Source organism: Mangifera indica, chromosome 4, assembly GCF_011075055.1.
Source record: "Mangifera indica cultivar Alphonso chromosome 4, CATAS_Mindica_2.1, whole genome shotgun sequence".
NCBI lineage: Eukaryota > Viridiplantae > Streptophyta > Magnoliopsida > Sapindales > Anacardiaceae > Mangifera > Mangifera indica.
This window is the reverse complement of record NC_058140.1, coordinates 14737274-14756058: the sequence shown is the minus strand read 5'-3', so window position 1 is coordinate 14756058 and position 18785 is coordinate 14737274. Positions and strand designations below refer to the sequence as shown.

The following is an 18785-nucleotide window of genomic DNA, read 5'->3' as shown; positions in this document are numbered from 1 at the left end:
ACTAATAGTGATGTGACATGTAATATAAAATGTAATATTACCACTATCTTCACCTTAGGTATTACAAAATTGTTAAGGTAATCTTGATTTTATTATAATTATATTCTTATTTATTAATTTTTTTAAGACATAAATAATCTCATTTTGAATTAATATAACAAATAAGATAAAAAAATATTTTAGAATAATTATACTCAAGGGTATTTAAGTAAAATAATATATATATTTTTTATTACCTCTAACCAAATACATTAATTATTTATACCTATTAATTTTTATCAAATTTTATCAAACATATAATAATTTATATTTAGTAATCCTCAAATTAATCTATTTTCAAAGTAATTTTTCAATTTTGATAATACAATATTCTCTAAACCAAACTCTGCTAAAATTGTCTCCTTGAATGGGGTCCAATACTCTAGATAGACATTATTATTGTGAGTTTCAAAGTTTGTTAGCCCTTTGATGGGGTCTAATAATGCATTATGTATTAGCTAGGGCACCTTGAAAATCATCATTCAAAAATGTTTTAAGAGAAGAAGAACCATAATTCTAATGTAGGTGAATAGAAGTTTTACATTTCCAAAAAGGCCAAAGGACTTATGCACACTCAAAGTATGTTGCAATTCCAATTTCGCACCCTTTAACTTTGAAAATTTTATTTATCCACCTATACACTGTTAAGTCTGTTAGTTTAAAGGTAAAATTGTCATTTTATATATAATATTAAAAATAAACTAAAATTTTATCTTTTTTTCCTTCTTTAAATTTTAAAAACTAATAATTTTCTCTTCTAAGCCAAGTTTTAAAAAATTATATTTCTCCTTTAGGGTTTAATTTCAATACTTGGCCACTCTCCTGATGCCATTATTGATCGTCTCTCCATTTCAATAGTTCTTCTTCCTTTGACAATTTGCCTCAATGAAACCCTAACCTCTTCGATGTTGTGCAACATTGTCTGGGAAAACGTTTTCCTAGACAATGTCGCACGACATCAGAGGGGTTAGGGTTTTGTTGAGACAAACGGTTGGAGGAAGGGGAAGCATCAAGGGGGAGAGACGACTAGTGATGGTGTCGAAGAGTGGCTATATATTGAAAAAAACCTTGGAAGGAAATGTGATTTTTTAAAACTTGGTCTAGGAGAAAAAGTGTTAGTGGTTTGAAGAGAAAATGAGATAAAATTTTAAGAGGTTATAGTTTCATTAACTTTGTCCATCTATGAGTGTAAATGAGATTTTTAAAATTAAATGGTGAAAACTAAAATACATCATACTTTGGGTAGGAATAAATCCTCTAACCTTTCCAAACAAATATGTCACTTCAAGTATTTATATACTCTTAAATTAATTTAATTTAATATTTTATAATTTTTTATGTATAAATTCTACAAAATTATCTTAATATTGAACAATTATATTTTGTTTACATAAATTTCTGTCCTTCTTTTATCAATCACAATTATGGGTGAATATGAATCGAATTAAACCTGAATACCCTTTGACTAAAGTTTGGTTTGAATAAAAAATAGTTTGGTTCAAGTTCAATTCGAATTCGTTGAGCTAACATTAAAGGTAATTCAAGTTCGATTTGAATGAAAATAGTTTGATTTCAGTTTAACTCAAATTCATAATTCAAATATGTTGCTTAAATTTGTAGTTCATTGATAAAATAATATAGTTTAACAATTATTTAACATAATTCTAATCAAGTCACAAACCAAATTCGAATTGAATTGAACCATCTATCTAATTTACAAGCTAAACCGAATTGAACTCTCTACAACTCAAGTTTAACTTAATTTTAAAATAAGTCAAATATCTTAATTCAAGTTTGATTCATATATAATCATTTCACCAAAACTTGGGGGGGAAAAATAGCCCTTTCGCCACTTTCCTGTAAAAAACGTCTTGAAATTTTAACATCGCAAAACCCCTCTTCTATTAGTTCCTTTTCAGGCAGCCTATCTTCCTCTTCAGCCTATTTTCTTCAGCCTATTTTGTCATAATTTCATGGATACAATTTTAAGCATGTGGAATCATTTTCCATATTTGTTCATAAATCATCATTCATTCACTTGCCAGATTCCTCAAAATTTTGTTAGTAAAAGCCATCAAAGACGCACTCTATTGTTTCATTTCACACACTCAAATGGCTATAGGGTTACAAGAGAGCACACACGACGTAGAAATCAGAAACTCTAACCCTAAATTTGATGACGATGGTCAAGTAAAACGAACCGGTAAATGTGTTTTTTAGCCATGTAGACTATATAATTTTCTATTTCTGCTTCAAAATTTCCAGTTTCCTGTTGATAGAAATCAGTATGTTTTTTCTATGGTGTTTTGTGTTTTGAAGGAACGTTGACGACCGCAACTGCACATATCATAACAGCAGTGATTGGATCAGGAGTGTTGTCATTGGCATGGGCCATTGCTCAATTAGGCTGGATTGCGGGGGTTTTTGTTCTCTTCATTTTCTCCATTATTACTTGGTTTACTTCTACTCTTCTTATTGATTGTTACAGATCTCCCACCACTGGATCAAGAAATTACACCTACATCAAAGTTGTAAAAGCCAATTTAGGTACAAATGATTTATGGAAGAACTAAGATACCATCAAAGTATCACTTTCCATATTACTCTTTCCTGTTATTCATACTTTATAGGAGAAAGTCTTAGGCCTATGTACAGTGGCGGATCCACGGGCCGCACCGTGTTTGCCTGATTTGGTGTTGTTTGTCTGTGTTGGCCTGCCACAAAACAAAGGGTCCAGGCATGATGCATAGCCCAATGGGTCTTGCCTCAATGGGTTTTAAAGGATCGACCTATGTGCTTCGTGTATCAGTCCGCTAAAAATTAAGTTGTTATATATTTTTATGATTGATAAATCTCTATGGAGTGTGTCTGACCGTCTTTTTGACCTCCTTCATAGGCTTTCAACATGACTCCTTAAAAGCGGGTCATACCCTCTAGGTTTATTAGGGGTTTAAGAGGGTCAATTGACCTATTTAAAAAAAAAAAAATAGTTAAATATATAAATTAATATAATTTCTAAAATTTTAATTTGATTCCTCTTTATTTTAACTTTATTTAATTTTAATCCCCTTAATTTTTTGTTTTAAGTTTTATTTATGGATGTTGATGAATATGATACGTAATTAAGTTGTTATGCATTTGTCCATGTCAAAACCTTTCATATGGGTTATCAAAAAGGAGTTTTTGTAATATGAAATCTTGTAATATTATATAAATGATATTTTATAATAAATTTGACATTTAGCAACATGGATATACAAATGAAAAGCTTCTTGGTTACAGAAAATATGAGTGAATATAACAATCTCTTCTTTAACTTTGTGTGTGTGTCTTGGAACAGGAGGAACTTATTACAAATTTTGTGGATTAGCTCAGTATGGGACCTTTATTGGAGGAACAATTGGATACACAGTCACTGCATCTATTAGCTTGGCGTAAGCTATATTTATAATCTCAAATATCATCTTGTGTGGATTTTTCGTTTTCATTTTCATTTATTTGTATTTCATAAATGAGCAGGGCAATTGTCAGATCAAATTGCTTCCACAAGAAAGGTCACAATGCAGGATGCCACACATCAAATAATAAATATATCACAGCCTTTGCGATCACAGAGATCCTACTAAGCCAAATTCCAAATTTTAGTAAGCTTGCGGGCCTCTCTATTATTGCTGCTGTAATGTCTTTTGCATACTCTTTCATAGGCCTTGGTCTCTCCATAGCAGAAATTGCAGGTATGCAACTTTTGCAATATGAAGTTTGTTTAATGTTACTAAATTTCTGTTTCATATATAACTATGTGATAATGTTGAAGGAGGAAATCATCCGAAGACAAGCTTAACGGGAGTAACCATTGGCGTCGATGTTACAAGCTCAGAGAAAGTCTGGAACTCTTTGCGAGCCATTGGAAACATTGCCGTTGCCTATACTTATTCTATTGTTTTGGTTGAGATACAGGCAAGTCCTATGCTTATTCTGTTGTTTGGTTGCAGCTACAAATTCAACAATATTTAGTTCTTTCTAAATGTTTTCATTGATTAAACTGTATAGGATACACTGAAATCAAGTCCACCAGAGAACCTAGTGATGAAGAAGGCTAGCTTCATTGGCATCTCGGTCACCACTGTGTTTTACATGTTGTGTGGAATTTTAGGTTATGCAGCATTTGGAAACAAAGCACCAGACAACTTTTTAACAGGATTTGGATTTTATGAACCCTTCTGGCTTATTGACTTTGCTAATATGTGCATTGTTGTTCATCTTGTGGGAGCTTACCAGGTACAATTAATATTAAAAGTGTCAGGTTTATTTATTTGTGTCAGCATCAGAAGCAAATTATTAAATATAGTTGTGTGCAGGTGTTTTGTCAACCCATATACCATCTTGTGGAAGCATGGTTCAGCCAACGGTGGCAGGAAAACAAATTCTTAACAAAAGAATACAGTGTTAAAATTCCCATGTGCAGAGTTCACTATGTGAATACTTTCCGGTTGGTTTGGAGAACAGCTTTTGTAACAGTAACTGCGGTGATTGCGATGATATTCCCCTTTTTCAACAGTGTTCTTTCACTACTTGGAGCTGGTTCATTTTGGCCATTGACAGTTTATTTCCCAATAGAGATGTTCATTTCACGGGCAAAGATTGAACGTTTTTCTTTCACTTGGATATGGCTAAAGCTTTTGTCCATGGTCTGTCTGATCATCTCTCTTATTGTTGCTGTTGCATCCATTCAAGGCCTTGTTAAGGATCTTCAATTATTCAAGCCCTTCAGTTCAGTTTCCTAGTTCATTGTTTATTGAATAGAACGCTTGTAAATAAATTTTATTAATTTATCTATACAATTGAGATAACAATCTATAATTAAATGATATAATTATTTATTTTTTTTCACACTTTAAAATTACTCAATCAAATAATACCCTTCCACTTATGCAGGAAGGCAAAATATATTCATTCGATTCTTTCTTTGTTTACATGGTATGATGGTGCTGTGATTGAATTAGCAAATAGAGGGGAGTCAAAACAAATTTTTCAAAATCTCATAGAATTTGATATCATTGCAAATTATATTCTCTCTGCTAACCTCACATTAGATGAGCTAATCACGATTAACATTGCTGCAAAAAACTTTTATGGGCTATTAAAGAAAGATGATTTCTATCATTAAAGTATTATTGTGTTTCTCAGTTAGAGAAATTATAATATTGGTTAGATTGTTAATTCCAATAATAATCCATTATAAAGCTATCATAAGTTCTCAATCTAAAAAGTATTTTAACATCATGAAAGAAAAAAATAAAATTTTTGTCTAATAATTAATGTAGTATGAGATCTTATAAAACTACTTAATGACTATAAACGCATAGATTGCAAATGGGTTTACATTACCACAAGAGACTTCAAAGGTATAATGAACAAGTGTGGAGTAAGGTAGGTTCAAAAAACTTCACTCAAAGAGAATATATAGATGAAGCATTCTCTCCAGTTTTTAAAAGGAACTTTTTTATATGACATTAGCAGCTTATTTGGATTAGAGTTTCACCTGTTGGATATCAAAACTAATTTTTTTATTTGAAATTTTAACGAAGAAGTCTATACAGTGCAATCAGAGTAATTTAAAGCATAAATAAAATGAATATTTGATAACAAATTAAAGAAGTAAATTATGATTTGAAACAGAATTTTCGATAGCCATATCTCAAATTTGATGAAGTTGTAACTTCACATGGGTTTATAAAGAACAAATTAGACCAGTATGTGTTTATGAAAATCAGTAGAAATAGATTTATCTTCGTGCTACGGTTCACAATGTTGGTAGTAGTGATATTAATTTGTTTCTTGAGACCAAACTATTTTCATCAAAGGATCTTGATGTAAAAGATCTAGAGATACATCATTTGTTCTTGGTATTAGGATCCATAGTGATTAGACTTGTGAACTTCTTGGCTTATCTCAAAATACATATTTTAAATGTGTGCTTAATAAGAGACTCCATATGCAGAATTACAAGGCAAATGATATATTTGTTTTGCAAGAGATGAGTTTAGAATCAAATAGTATCCAAAGAAATAGGTTAAAAAAAAATCCACGTGAAAGTATGTCTTATGTCAATGTTATTAGAATTTTGATATATGCATGAGTTTTAAAGTTTATTGTAACCTCGGTGAGATCCAATAATCTATTCTGTATTGACTAATTTTCTATCTAAAATCTTACAAAAACAACTTTATCTATTAAAAACGGTCATTCAAAAAGGTTTCGAGGGAGGAAGAATAGTCATTTTAATACATGTAATTTCATAAGTTTTATGATTTCAAAAAACATGTCAATTTAAGTATTTCTATAACTCTAATTAAACAAATTTAATTTTATATTTTATAATTTGTAAATTAAATGTTAAATCTTGTGTTGTTGATTAATCAAAGACAATCTACAACCTTGTTGTAATTTCCATCTTAGAGATGAAGCTGGGCTTTACTTTCCAATAAAAGACATTTTGAAATTTTAACATTATAAAACCCCTCTTTTATTACTTCCTTTTTTAGCCAATCATATTACGATAAATACATATGAAATTGATGGATGCATATCTGTATTTTTTGTTGTCACTGCATGCATACAATTTTTAAGCATGTTGATACAGTTTCCATATTTGTTCATCATCATTAATTCACTTGCCATATACTTCATATTTTTTGTTATTAAAAACCGCTCAAGAGACACTTTGTTCTTTCATTTCACACACTCAAATGGCTGCAGGGTTACAAGAGAGCACAAACGCTGTAGAAATCAGCATTCCTAATTCTAAATTCGATGACGATGGTCGAGTAAAACGAACTGGTAAATAATTTTTTTAGCCTTTGTAGACAATACAATTCTCTGTTACTGCTTCAAAATTCCCAGTTTCTTGTTGATAGAAATCAATGTTTTTTCGTATGGTGTCTTCGTGTTTTGAAGGAACGTTGATGACCGCAAGTGCACACATCATAACAGCAGTGATTGGATCTGGAGTGTTGTCTCTAGCATGGGCCATTGCTCAATTGGGTTGGATTGCAGGGATTACCATTCTCGTCATCTTTTCCATTATCACTTGGTTTACCTCTACTCTTCTTGCTGATTCTTACAGATCTCCTACTACTGGATCAAGAAATTACACCTACGTCGATGTTGTAAAAGCCCATTTAGGTACCTTTAATTTATGGAAAAACTAAAATACCATCAAAGTATCACTTTCCATATATCTCTTTTCCGTTATTTATAGGACCTATCCACTTGTTGGGTTGGATTGTGCCTAATTTGGTGTACTCTATAAATGGTAGATCTTGCAGGCCTTCTTGGTCTGCAGCAAAACTGAGGCCCAAGCCATGGCCTACAACCCCACGGATTCTGCATCCGTGGGCTTTTTGACAAGCCAATCTGGTTGTTTTACAGATCGGCATGTCAAAAATTAATATTTATATATTTTTTATATTTGATAATTTTATATTTTTACGAATTGTGTCAGACGAACCTCCAGACCTTCCCCGTAGGGCCTCCAACACAATCCTCTTAAAAGTGAGTCGTGTGTTATTGGTCTAATGGGGTTTAAGGTGGGGGCAACTGACCCAACTTAAAAATGTTTTAGTTAAATATATAAGTCAATATAATACCTAAAATTTTTCTTTGATTTCTCTAGATTTTATTATTTTAATTTTTTTTTATATATATTTTAACACACACACACACATATATATGTGTATGACACTTAATGCGCTTTTATATGGGTCATCAAAAAGGAGTTTTTGTTATATAGATTCTGTAATATTATATAAATAATATTTTATAATAAATTTGACATTTAGAGACATGGATATACAAATGAAAAGCTTCATAGTTACAGAAAATATGTATGAATATAGCAGTCTTTTCTCTAACTGTGTGTGTATTGGAACAGGAGGAACTAAGTACACATTTTGTGGGCTAGCTCAATATGGGAACTTTGTTGGAATATCAATTGGATACACAATCACTGCATCTATTAGCTTGGCGTAAGCTATATTTATACTCTCAAATGTCATCTTCTGTGGAGTCTTCATTTTCATTGTCATTTATTTGTATTTCATAAATGAGCAGGGCAATTATCAGATCAAATTGTTTCCATAAGAAAGGTCATGATGCAGGATGTCACACAACAAATAATAAATTTATGATAGCCTTTGGCGTCGCAGAGATCCTATTAAGCCAAATTCCAAATTTTCATGAGCTTGCAGGCCTCTCTATCATTGCTGCTGTAATGTCTTTTGCATATTCTTTAATAGGCCTCGGTCTCTCCATGGCAGAAATTGCAGGTCTGCAACTTTTGCAATATGAAGTTTGTTTAATGTTGTAAATATCAGCAGGTTTCTGATTCTTATGTAATTATGTGATAATGTTGAAGGAGGACATCACCCGAAGACAAGCTTAACAGGAGTAACCATTGGTGTCGATGTTACAAGCTCAGAGAAAGTCTGGAACTCTTTGCAGGCCATAGGAAACATTGCTATTGCCTATACTTATTCTGTTGTTTTGGTTGAAATACAGGCAAGTCCATATATTTAACTTATGCTGTAACATCCTGGTTGTCTGACAGTAAACAGTCCTTAGATTTAAAGTTAAACGTTTTCATGAATTAAACTGTACAGGATACACTGAAATCAAGCCCACCAGAGAACCAAGTGATGAAGAAGGCTAGCTTTGTTGGCGTCTCGGTCACCACTGTGTTCTACATGTTGTGTGGAACTTTAGGTTATGCAGCATTTGGAAACAAAGCACCAGGCAACTTTTTAACAGGATTTGGATTTTATGAACCCTTCTGGCTTATTGACATTGGTAATATCTGCATCGTTGTTCATCTTGTGGGAGCTTACCAGGTACAACTAATAATAATAACGTTGGGGTTTAATTATTTGTCTCAGCATCAGACGCAAATTATTAAATATTCTTGTGTGCAGGTGTTTTGTCAACCTATATACCATCTTGTGGAGAAATGGTGCAGCCAGCGGTGGCCGGAAAGCAAATTCTTAACGAAAGAATACGGCGTTAGAATTCCCTTGTGCGGTGTTCTCAATGTGAATGTGTTCCGGTTGGTTTGGAGAACGGCTTATGTAACACTAACGACGGTGATTGCGATGATATTCCCCTTTTTCAACAGCGTTCTTTCACTACTTGGCGCTACTTCATTTTGGCCATTGACAGTTTATTTTCCAATAGAGATGTTCATTTCACGGGCAAAGATTAAACGGTGCTCTTTCACCTGGATATGGCTAAAGCTTTTGTCCATGGTTTGTCTGATCATATCTCTTATTGTTGCTGCTGCATCCATTCAAGGCCTCATTAAGGACCTCCGCTCCTTCAAGCCCTTCAGTTCAGTTTCCTAGTCCATTGTTTGTTTATCCAATAAAACTATAGGAGTTTATGATTGAGCGATGGCCTTAAAATTATCCAATCATTTTGTTGTTGTATGAATAAATTTATCGATTTTGTCCTCTATCGTTTGGTCAAAGTCAAAGACAAGGGTGTCTTATTTTTGCCTCGGGAGCCAAATTTTATTGGTGTTTGAAATAACAACCGCAACCCAGCTATTTGTCGGGTCCCACCTCTGGGATAAATTTGGTTCACTCTCTCAAGTCCAAAAATTTATTTTCACTTATACTAGGGACATCAGTTATTTAAATTATAAATTATATTATAAAATAAAGAGTAATGTGATATATATATATTTAGTATATAATTTGGATATACTAATAATTTATTATTATATAATTATGTATTATTTTATTATTAATTAAAAATCATCTAATCAAATAATAACATATCATCTATATATTTAAATTTTGTATCAAAAAGTGTATAGGTATGGTTTTATTGTAAAATAAGACTATACTACATAATAAAACCAATATTTTTAAACTCATCATTACAATATTTTGTTTTAAAATATATATTAATAATAAAATTATATACACAACTTTGTGTATAAATAATGACATGTCACTATTTGATTGGTTATTATTGTATCTCTAATTTAAAACTATTCAATTACATGGTAACATGTCATTGTTTGTATATAAAATTGTACACATTATTTATGCACATAACATTACTCATATATTAATTTATAAACAAAACAAAATTACTCATTATAGAAAATAGTTCATAAAAAATATAGAAAAATTTACACTCTTAAGATAAATTTGAAAATGTCATATTTAAAAACTTGAATTTTTGTTATGTTGTCAATAATTTATTTTAAGTAGAGTAAGACATAAAAGTGAGATTTTATATCAAAATAAGATTAAAGGTTGATAGCAGTTTTATGAAGTAAAATTAAAAAATTGAAAGATAAATTAATTTATAATACACAAAATTAATTAAAAATATATGATATTCTAAAAGTTAAAATGAAGAAAAAAAATTTAAGGGGTAAAATGTGATTTTATAAGAATATTAAGAGTTTACAAAAGATTATGTGAGGGTAAAATAAAATTTATAGTCAAATTTTAAATAAATCCCTTAGTCATTAAGGGAGTGTTTAGTTTAACATAATCTTTGATTATTTTAGTAATTTTATCTTTTTTATTACGATATTTTTCATTTAATTATTTTTTTGTATTGTTGACATTACTATATTTAGTTTTTTTTATTGCCAACATTATCTTATTTAATTATTTTCTAATTAGGTGATTAATAAAAAATTATGATAATCTTTTACTGACACGACAATAAATATAGGTGAATTACTATATTTTTTTATTTTTTGTCATTACTTTATTTGGTTTTCCAAATAATAATTTTATATTAATTTAACAAATAATATAGATAATAATTTAATTACAATCTTTATTTTATCACAATATTATCCATAATAAACTAATTTATAACTAATAATATTTTATAAACATGTAAGGAAAATATTATCACAATTTTCTTTTTTCATCATATTCAATCAAAAACACATTTTGCTTTTAAATGAACCTATGAACTTACCCGTGATTAGTAAGTGTATATAATATCTCGATATTTAATTTCATAAAAAGAATACATTTCAAATAAAAATTTCCTAAAATTTCCTAACTTTTTTTTTTTTTGGGTTAATGATAAAGGTTCTTCTATATTTATCCCCATCATTTCTAAACAATGTTTTGCTCCTAATAATGTACTCCTATGATCTAATAATATAATAGATGCAACAAACTATAAAAGTGCATTTTTCCAATTTTTTTAAATTTTGTTTTCATTTGTGTTGATATAGACAAAAAAAAAAATTATGATATTTATATTCTTTAAAAATATAGTTAAAATTTAATGTACACTATAAAACTAAACAGGTAATAAAATTTTGTACATTGATTATAGAATTTTTTAATGGTTCTAATATATTCATTAAAACAAAACCAAATAATTAGAAAAATTGAGAGTGAGATTTTGAGTTGAGTTGAGAGTTTAAGATAAAAATTAAGATAGTTGAAAAATGGCAAGAGTTGGTGAATTTGAAAAGTATTTTTGGAAAACTAAAAACATAAAAAATTAAGTAGCCGTTTGATCCAACGGCTACCTGAGGATTGGGGACTGCCGTTAGGAAAAGCTTTCCCTTATTTTTTAGCTAATCTTTTATTTCACGGAACCAGCCCACAGACCTTTCTTTGTAAACCCCCTGCATAGCCTGCTCTATCCACAGGCCCTAACATAGCCACTAAAATTGCGAACGTGGCCTGGAAGGGCCTGACGATTTTTGGACAGGCGATACCAGCCCTTGACAGGTCTACTCCACCCTAAAGCATCTTTCAGTACATTCAAGTCATGAAAAGTTTGTGCAACCCAACAGTTTAAAAGGGCAAACATCTGACCTGAAAGGACGCGGCACGTCCTTACTCTGACAGCAATTATGGCATAGAACTAATTTTTTTAACTAAAATACTAAACAGAGGTCTTTCATTCGAGTAAGAATCAAAACTCAAACAAGTAACTTCAAGCAACAAACACAACGCAGGCACAAGGCCATACAAAAACACACATCACAATAGCAATCAAATATATTTATTGCAGGCACTCAGGTCTCTTAATACTCCTCGCCATCATCATCCTCACCCTCAGCTGACTCAGCACCTACCTCCTCATAATCCTTCTCGAGGGCAGCAAGATCCTCACGAGCCTCAGAGAACTCTCCTTCCTCCATACCCTCACCCACATACCAGTGGACAAAAGCACGCTTTGCATACATGAGATCAAACTTGTGGTCAATGCGAGAGAACACTTCAGCAACGCTGGTGGAGTTTGAGATCATGCAAACTGCCCTCTGCACCTTCGCAAGGTCACCACCAGGAACAACAGTTGGTGGCTGGTAGTTGATACCACACTTAAATCCAGTTGGGCACCAGTCCACAAACTGAATGGTACGCTTAGTCTTGATGGTTGCAACAGCCGCATTGACATCCTTGGGGACAACATCACCACGATACATGAGGCAGCAAGCCATGTACTTGCCATGGCGAGGGTCACACTTAGCCATCATAGACGAGGGCTCAAATGCACTGTTGGTAATTTCTGCAACTGAAAGTTGCTCATGGTAGGCTTTCTCTGCGGAAATCACAGGGGCATAGGAGGAAAGCATAAAATGGATCCTAGGGTAAGGGACCAAGTTGGTCTGGAATTCAGTAACATCCACATTCAAAGCACCATCAAACCTGAGAGAGGCAGTCAAAGAAGAAATCACCTGAATCCATACAAAAAAAATATACCGTTAGAGAAACCAAACCCACCAGAATAATCATACATATATATAATATATTAAACCGTTATTCAAAGCTTAACAAATTACCTGAGAGACAAGTCGGTTGAGATTGGTGTAAGTTGGGCGCTCAATGTCAAGAGAGCGCCTGCAGATATCATAGATTGCTTCGTTATCAAGAAGAACGGCCACGTCAGTGTGCTCCAACAGAGAGTGAGTAGAAAGAACACTGTTGTAAGGCTCAACAACAGATGTGGAGACCTGAGGAGATGGGTAAACAGTGAAACCCAACTTTGACTTCTTTCCGTAGTCAACTGACAAACGCTCCAACAGAAGGGAACCGAGACCAGAACCAGTTCCTCCGCCAACAGCGTTAAAAACAAGGAAGCCCTGAAGACCAGTGCAGTTATCAGCCAGCTTCCTAATGCGATCTAAGCAGAGATCGACAATTTCCTTTCCAACTGCAACAAAACAATTTTTAACATTATCATTTCTTCATAACATTAATAAAAACAAAGTAATTTATTCAAAAATGGGGTTGTGAAGTAATTACTTGTGTAGTGGCCACGGGCGAAGTTGTTGGCAGCATCCTCCTTGCCACTGATGAGTTGCTCAGGATGGAAGAGTTGGCGGTAAGTACCAGTCCTCACTTCATCAATAACAGTGGGTTCAAGATCAACAAAGACGGCACGAGGGACGTGCTTCCCTGCACCAGTTTCACTGAAAAAGGTGTTGAAAGCATCGTCACCTCCTCCGACAGTCTTATCACCTGGCATTTGTCCATCAGGCTGTTAAAAAAAATATATCAGCACTTCAGATCCCCAACATTTCCAAGAAAACTACAGATCTAGGGTTTCCATTGTAATACATAGCCTTCGTTCAATTATATTCTCAAACACAAATAAAACTGTTTACAGATCTGAACGAACGCTACCTAACAAGGACGATTTAAAGCCAGATCTAGCATAAACACACAGTTAAATCACAGATCTGCTATTATACAGTCTAATGACGTCGCTCTGCTCGGATTCAGCTCAAAATAAAACAAAATGTATAGAACTGGAGAGAATGAAGCATATATTGCGATTAATAGGTATATAAATACGGACCTGGATGCCATGCTCGAGGCAGTAGAGTTCCCAGCAGGCATTACCAACCTGGATACCTGCCTGACCAATGTGGATTGAAATGCACTCTCTCATTTTCGCTGATTAAAAAGAAAACAACTCCTTTAAAAGATTTGAATTTGGGAGGAGAGGAGAAACAAAGAGAAAACCGAGACGAAAGCGTTTATTAAGACGCCTTCTACAGAATGAATGAAGAGGAGATGATTCTAATGAGAGTTTCGAGGAGGATATTTATAACGGGTGAGGAGATATATGTGGGTGGATTAATAGTTAAGGGACAGCAATATTAGTGACGTGGCGCTTTCTGATTGGAACTTTTAACTACCTTTTGTAACCATGGTTAGGTTTCTCATTTTTTTATTTTTTTTGAAATTTAAATTTTGCCGCTAGGCTGGGCCAGTAGTGATTGATTTGTGGATGTGGTTGGCCTGTTTGGTAAGTAAGGTGTTGATGCCCCTGTCTCGGAATTACTGTTGTGGATATTCCTGTCGTGGAGTTGAAGCAAGGGTGGCAGTGCGCTGTATAGAACTTGTTGGTTCTCAAAAAATATTCAAAAATCAAAAAATTTTGAATTTTCCTTAAGAAATTGTTTTAATTTTTTTTGAAATTATTAAATAATAATTTATATTCTTATTTTTTTAAACTGTCAACAACATTAAAGATATATATTCTATTTATAAATAATATATAATTTTATAACTGAATGATTTTAAATTAAGAATAAAATATCATTTAATTTATATATCTAATTATATAATTAGAAATATATACATTTTCTTGTTACACCACAGGAAAATTTTCTATGAAAATTGTGTCTTCCCCCTAACCAAGCTCTCCACAGGAAATCTACACAATCTGAGTTCTTACTTGTAAAGCTAAATCATTGGTAGATCCAGAATGACAGCAGTAAAATCTCACATTATCATCCTTGGAGGTACTCTAATTGACCCCTTAACATAATGCGGAAACAGCATAAACAATTAACTTCAGGAATGAGCATGATTTGTCGAGAACTGATCTCATGTTCTATATAATTTAGGCTTCTCAATGGTACTTTTTTGCTGCATTCTTATGCAAACAAACCTATCATACCACTAATGACCATACGAATTTGCAACAGCTTCACTTCAGTGACTCCAATTGGTCCTACTCTATCAAATGTTGACAATCATCATTTTAACATAAATACCAAATCTTGAATCACATTTAATAAATGTACATCAATATAAGAACAAGCTTTCTGAGTTCCAAGGGCTGTTTTGAGAACATAGGACAGAGAAATGAAACAACCATTTTAAGCAATAACCAGATATTCTAAGGAATTTTTTTACAGTCAAGGGCAATATAAGTCAGAAGGAAGCATTCAATTCCCATGGGATCTTCTGGCACAATATAATAATAAAGCAAAACCATGAAGGCTACCCTTGATATGTATTTGCTGCTCTTCTCAGTTAATAAATGTAAAATACAACTTCTCAATATCTGTTCAAAAAGCAAAAACCAAGTAAAAGAACTAAAATACATGAAGATTAAGGAACCTTGTCAAAATTTGTAATAAACAATTCATAAGTTTACCTGATGTGTGAATCCATAGGGGGAATTTCTATCCTTGTGCATACTGCTTAAATTTTTTCCTTGCTTTTATATACACTACTCAATCAATATAAAATCAAATAGCTTCCTCTGGATCTTAATACACAAAGCAATCCCTGTGTTCCTACATTATTATCAATTACAACAATAGATATTTTTCAAAGATGGAAAGCTTTGCTAGCGTTCCTCAAACTAAGGTTGGTATTATTTATGTTTGGAACCATTTTTTTTAGCAATTAATTATGTAAATGGATGTATCAACTTGCAGGTTGAGCACCGGTCCATGCATGCTTCTCGTCATCAATTTTATTCACACGATGACTGCGGCTTTCTTGTAAATAGGTTAGCCCAGTCCAAACACCACGTATAAGCAATATGCTCACAAAGACTACACTTCCAAGGGTGCAAACCACCTAGATATAACATAAAATGATAAGTATAGAAAATGAGCAGCAAAATCTGCAAGGATCTAACTAGCCTCTGAATTAACCTAGTATCTCAAGAAGTAATAAACTCCCATTTGAAAAAACAACACTCTTTCAGATATTAAAAAACAAGTAGCATTCTTCAGGACCATAAACTCAAGATACGCATGTTGATAGATAAGGCTAAGAAAAGATGAAGAGCTCAATTCAAATAACTGCTATGCCAATTTTGAATGTGTTGATAGTTTGCAAACACATGTATCAAGGTCCCTGTTAATTACTCAGTAAGCATAATCGACATCAGCTTAACCACTGCAACAACACTTTGCTTAAAACTAATTATATTCAAATTATAAAAGCAGTCAACAAGACTCCTAAATTTTCTTTTCTTTCCTTTTCACTAAGCTTTCCACAAAGGGCATACATATTGCTTGCTTTATTATCAAGCACCGTGACACCATGATCAATTGTAAAACCAGAGTTACCGCATCCCAGTTACAATATTCTACTTTAGTCAGCATGAAAAGCAAATGGCTTCTAGCACGAAATTTTCACTACCGGGACACTTCTTCCTTCAAAAGATTAAAATAGAAAACAAAGTTTCAAAAGAGGACACAAAAGCCACAAATTAAATGTGACAATGAGTAGATACCAAATCACCTTTACACAAAGACCCTTCATAAAAGTACCCTACATGAAGCACAAAGTACCCAAATGAATTTACCAAACAAACTCCCTATCAATTTTTTACCATTGGAGATACAATGTTCAAAAATCAGTCTTTTGTATCCCATTTCTTCTACCCACCACCTTATGCTGACCATTTCAGGTTATAACTATGAGAAGGAAGGTCAGATCAAACACTATTCTAAAGTTGAAGAAATCTGCCCCTTTAATACTATGAAAAGAAAGGTCAGATAAAGAAAATATGTTTTGTCAGTTGGGGATCAAAACCACTCATTGAACTTTCAACCAATTGGTAAGGATATTTAAATGAGAATAATCTTCTTCATCAGTGTGGAAGAAAAGATTTTGTTTGAAGCTTCATTCTATATTTGGAAGAAAATTGATTAGATGAATTAAAATAAACATGTAGAAGGCACATTATGCTGAAAACCATGACAAACTAGATGATGAGTTTCAGTAGAGGAGAATAAAAAGACATGAAAGAACAACATTAATTAACTCTACCATTAAAATCTTCCACAAATCCAAAACATTGAAACATGAAAAAAGTAAAAATTCCTACTTAGTTTGATCACAACCATTTAAATTTCATTTCATACCCCTTCCAAATTCAATAGTGGCAACATTTCCAATAAGTCTTCAATAAATCAATATATGTTTTGATCTTCTCAACAAAAACTCAAGTGAAAGAATTTCATGTTGACTCAAAGAGAAGAATCCCAAACCTTAATGGATCCTAATATATCAAACATTCATTTTGATAATATAGAATTTGAACTGTAGACTAAGACTCGAACAAATTTGGATACTTCATCCCTAATTTTTCTTCAAGGAGAAAATAATTCTCTATATTTAACAGATTCAAATTTCAATTCACGTACAAGAGAATGCAACATATATGTTTTCACAAGAAACTTGACAGAAAACAACACCAACATCCGCACGAAAGCCATTTTAAAATAATTTGTTATCAAATTCATAAAAATGCACTTAAAAATTCATAACATCTGAACAGCCATGAGCCAGAGAAAATACCAAAATCAAATAAATTATTTTGCAGTCTTGTTTAAAGTCATACTATTACTGAATAGCGATCACATAAAATATCATATAAACAAAGTGCAACATTTCACATATAAAGCCCTAAATTAACCAGTAGAATTAAAGAGCTAATTGCTCTTCCAATGTTACCATATATCTGCATTGCACAAGCACAGCATTACCGTCTAAGCTAATTCTGCAATTTTAATGACATTCAGTTCACAAGAAAACGATAACCAAAACAAAATATGGGAATGAATTTAACAACAATCATGTGCACACATTAAGAAGTAATATATTAGCATTACCTCCAGAAATGCCTTCAAAACCCACAAAAATGCAAGAATCAGAACTCCATTAACAGAAAATCCCACCTAAATTTCAATAATCACAATTCATTACAATAAAAGCAAAGCAACAACCGAATAAAACCATCAAAAAGCTACCCAAACGAATGTTTCTTACCAGCTTGGTCGAGATTGAAAGCGGCAAAACAGAGCGTGCAGCCTTTCTAGCTCTTCTAGAAACCTTGTTGAATACATTCTCAACAAATCTAACTAAAAGATCCAGACTCCTATCTTCCTCCTCTTCATCGTCCTCCTCATCATCGTTATCACCATAATCTTCATCAAACCGTTGACTGATCCGACGGCTCCAATTGCGTGGATCATCCACAAGACTTTCACTCCCCTGCAGGAAATAGTAGTTACGCAGGCATAGAGTAAGCATGGTAGAAAATGAACGGGAGAGGAAAAAAAAAAAAGGAACCTGAGGGAAATTAGATGTTCCTCTAGAAGCTTGGAGAGGATTTAGGTTTCGAAATGTGAGGAATTTTGGATAACTGCGGAAGTAAGATTTTTTTGGGAGGAGTAGTAACAGAGAGGGAGATGATACAGTGACTGCGAAAGACATGGCGGTGAGGTTCGGTTTCAGGTGGAATTGGGGCGTGAAACATAGATCGCACGCTGTGATTGCTGAAAGGATTTGCGGCGGGTCAATTAAGCTGCGACGGCCAACGGAACAAGTGGGGAGGTTTTAGTCATCAGTGATACATGGTGGTGGCCAAGGCGCGACTGTGACGGAAAATTTAATGGAGACTTCATAGGTGCCGCGTCGCAAATTTCTCCT

At 32.9% G+C, this 18785-nt stretch overlaps 4 protein-coding genes across 6 annotated transcripts; 2 read left to right on the top strand and 2 right to left on the bottom strand.

Annotated features, from left to right (window-relative positions):
• The first annotated feature begins 1891 nt into the window (after positions 1-1891).
• On the top strand, positions 1892-4904 carry LOC123213359 (amino acid permease 6-like). 2 transcript variants are annotated; one of them, XM_044632776.1, is made up of 7 exons: positions 1892-2242; positions 2359-2586; positions 3380-3473; positions 3559-3773; positions 3854-3996; positions 4090-4317; positions 4398-4904. In XM_044632776.1, the coding sequence occupies exons 1-7, from the start codon at positions 2152-2154 to the stop codon at positions 4821-4823; spliced, it is 1425 nt and encodes a 474-aa protein (XP_044488711.1). In that variant the 5' UTR covers positions 1892-2151; the 3' UTR covers positions 4824-4904. The 2 variants fall into 2 exon arrangements, with proteins under 2 accessions (XP_044488711.1, XP_044488713.1); XM_044632778.1 differs by having other exon boundaries at positions 4388-4621.
• A 1831-nt stretch (positions 4905-6735) lies between these two features.
• Positions 6736-9644, top strand: LOC123214734 (amino acid permease 6-like). Its single transcript, XM_044634698.1, has 7 exons — positions 6736-6879; positions 6997-7224; positions 7973-8066; positions 8152-8366; positions 8456-8598; positions 8700-8927; positions 9009-9644. The coding sequence occupies exons 1-7, from the start codon at positions 6789-6791 to the stop codon at positions 9432-9434; spliced, it is 1425 nt and encodes a 474-aa protein (XP_044490633.1). The 5' UTR covers positions 6736-6788; the 3' UTR covers positions 9435-9644.
• Positions 9645-11942: 2298 nt separating this feature from the next.
• LOC123214110 (tubulin alpha chain) lies at positions 11943-14122 on the bottom strand. The gene is made up of 4 exons (XM_044633840.1): positions 13894-14122; positions 13338-13572; positions 12875-13245; positions 11943-12769 (listed from the first exon to the last, which is right to left on the bottom strand). The coding sequence occupies exons 1-4, from the start codon at positions 13984-13986 to the stop codon at positions 12116-12118; spliced, it is 1353 nt and encodes a 450-aa protein (XP_044489775.1). The 5' UTR covers positions 13987-14122; the 3' UTR covers positions 11943-12115.
• Positions 14123-15085: 963 nt separating this feature from the next.
• Positions 15086-18785, bottom strand: LOC123212735 (protein SHORT HYPOCOTYL IN WHITE LIGHT 1). 2 transcript variants are annotated; one of them, XR_006501607.1, is made up of 5 exons: positions 18426-18785; positions 18123-18347; positions 17966-18031; positions 15487-15917; positions 15086-15393 (listed from the first exon to the last, which is right to left on the bottom strand). XR_006501607.1 is itself a non-coding variant. In XM_044631906.1 (4 exons), exons 1-4 carry the CDS (start codon positions 18567-18569, stop codon positions 15762-15764), a joined length of 591 nt encoding a protein of 196 aa, XP_044487841.1. In that variant the 5' UTR covers positions 18570-18785; the 3' UTR covers positions 15086-15761. The 2 variants fall into 2 exon arrangements, 1 of the variants encoding a protein (XP_044487841.1); XM_044631906.1 differs by having other exon boundaries at positions 15086-15917.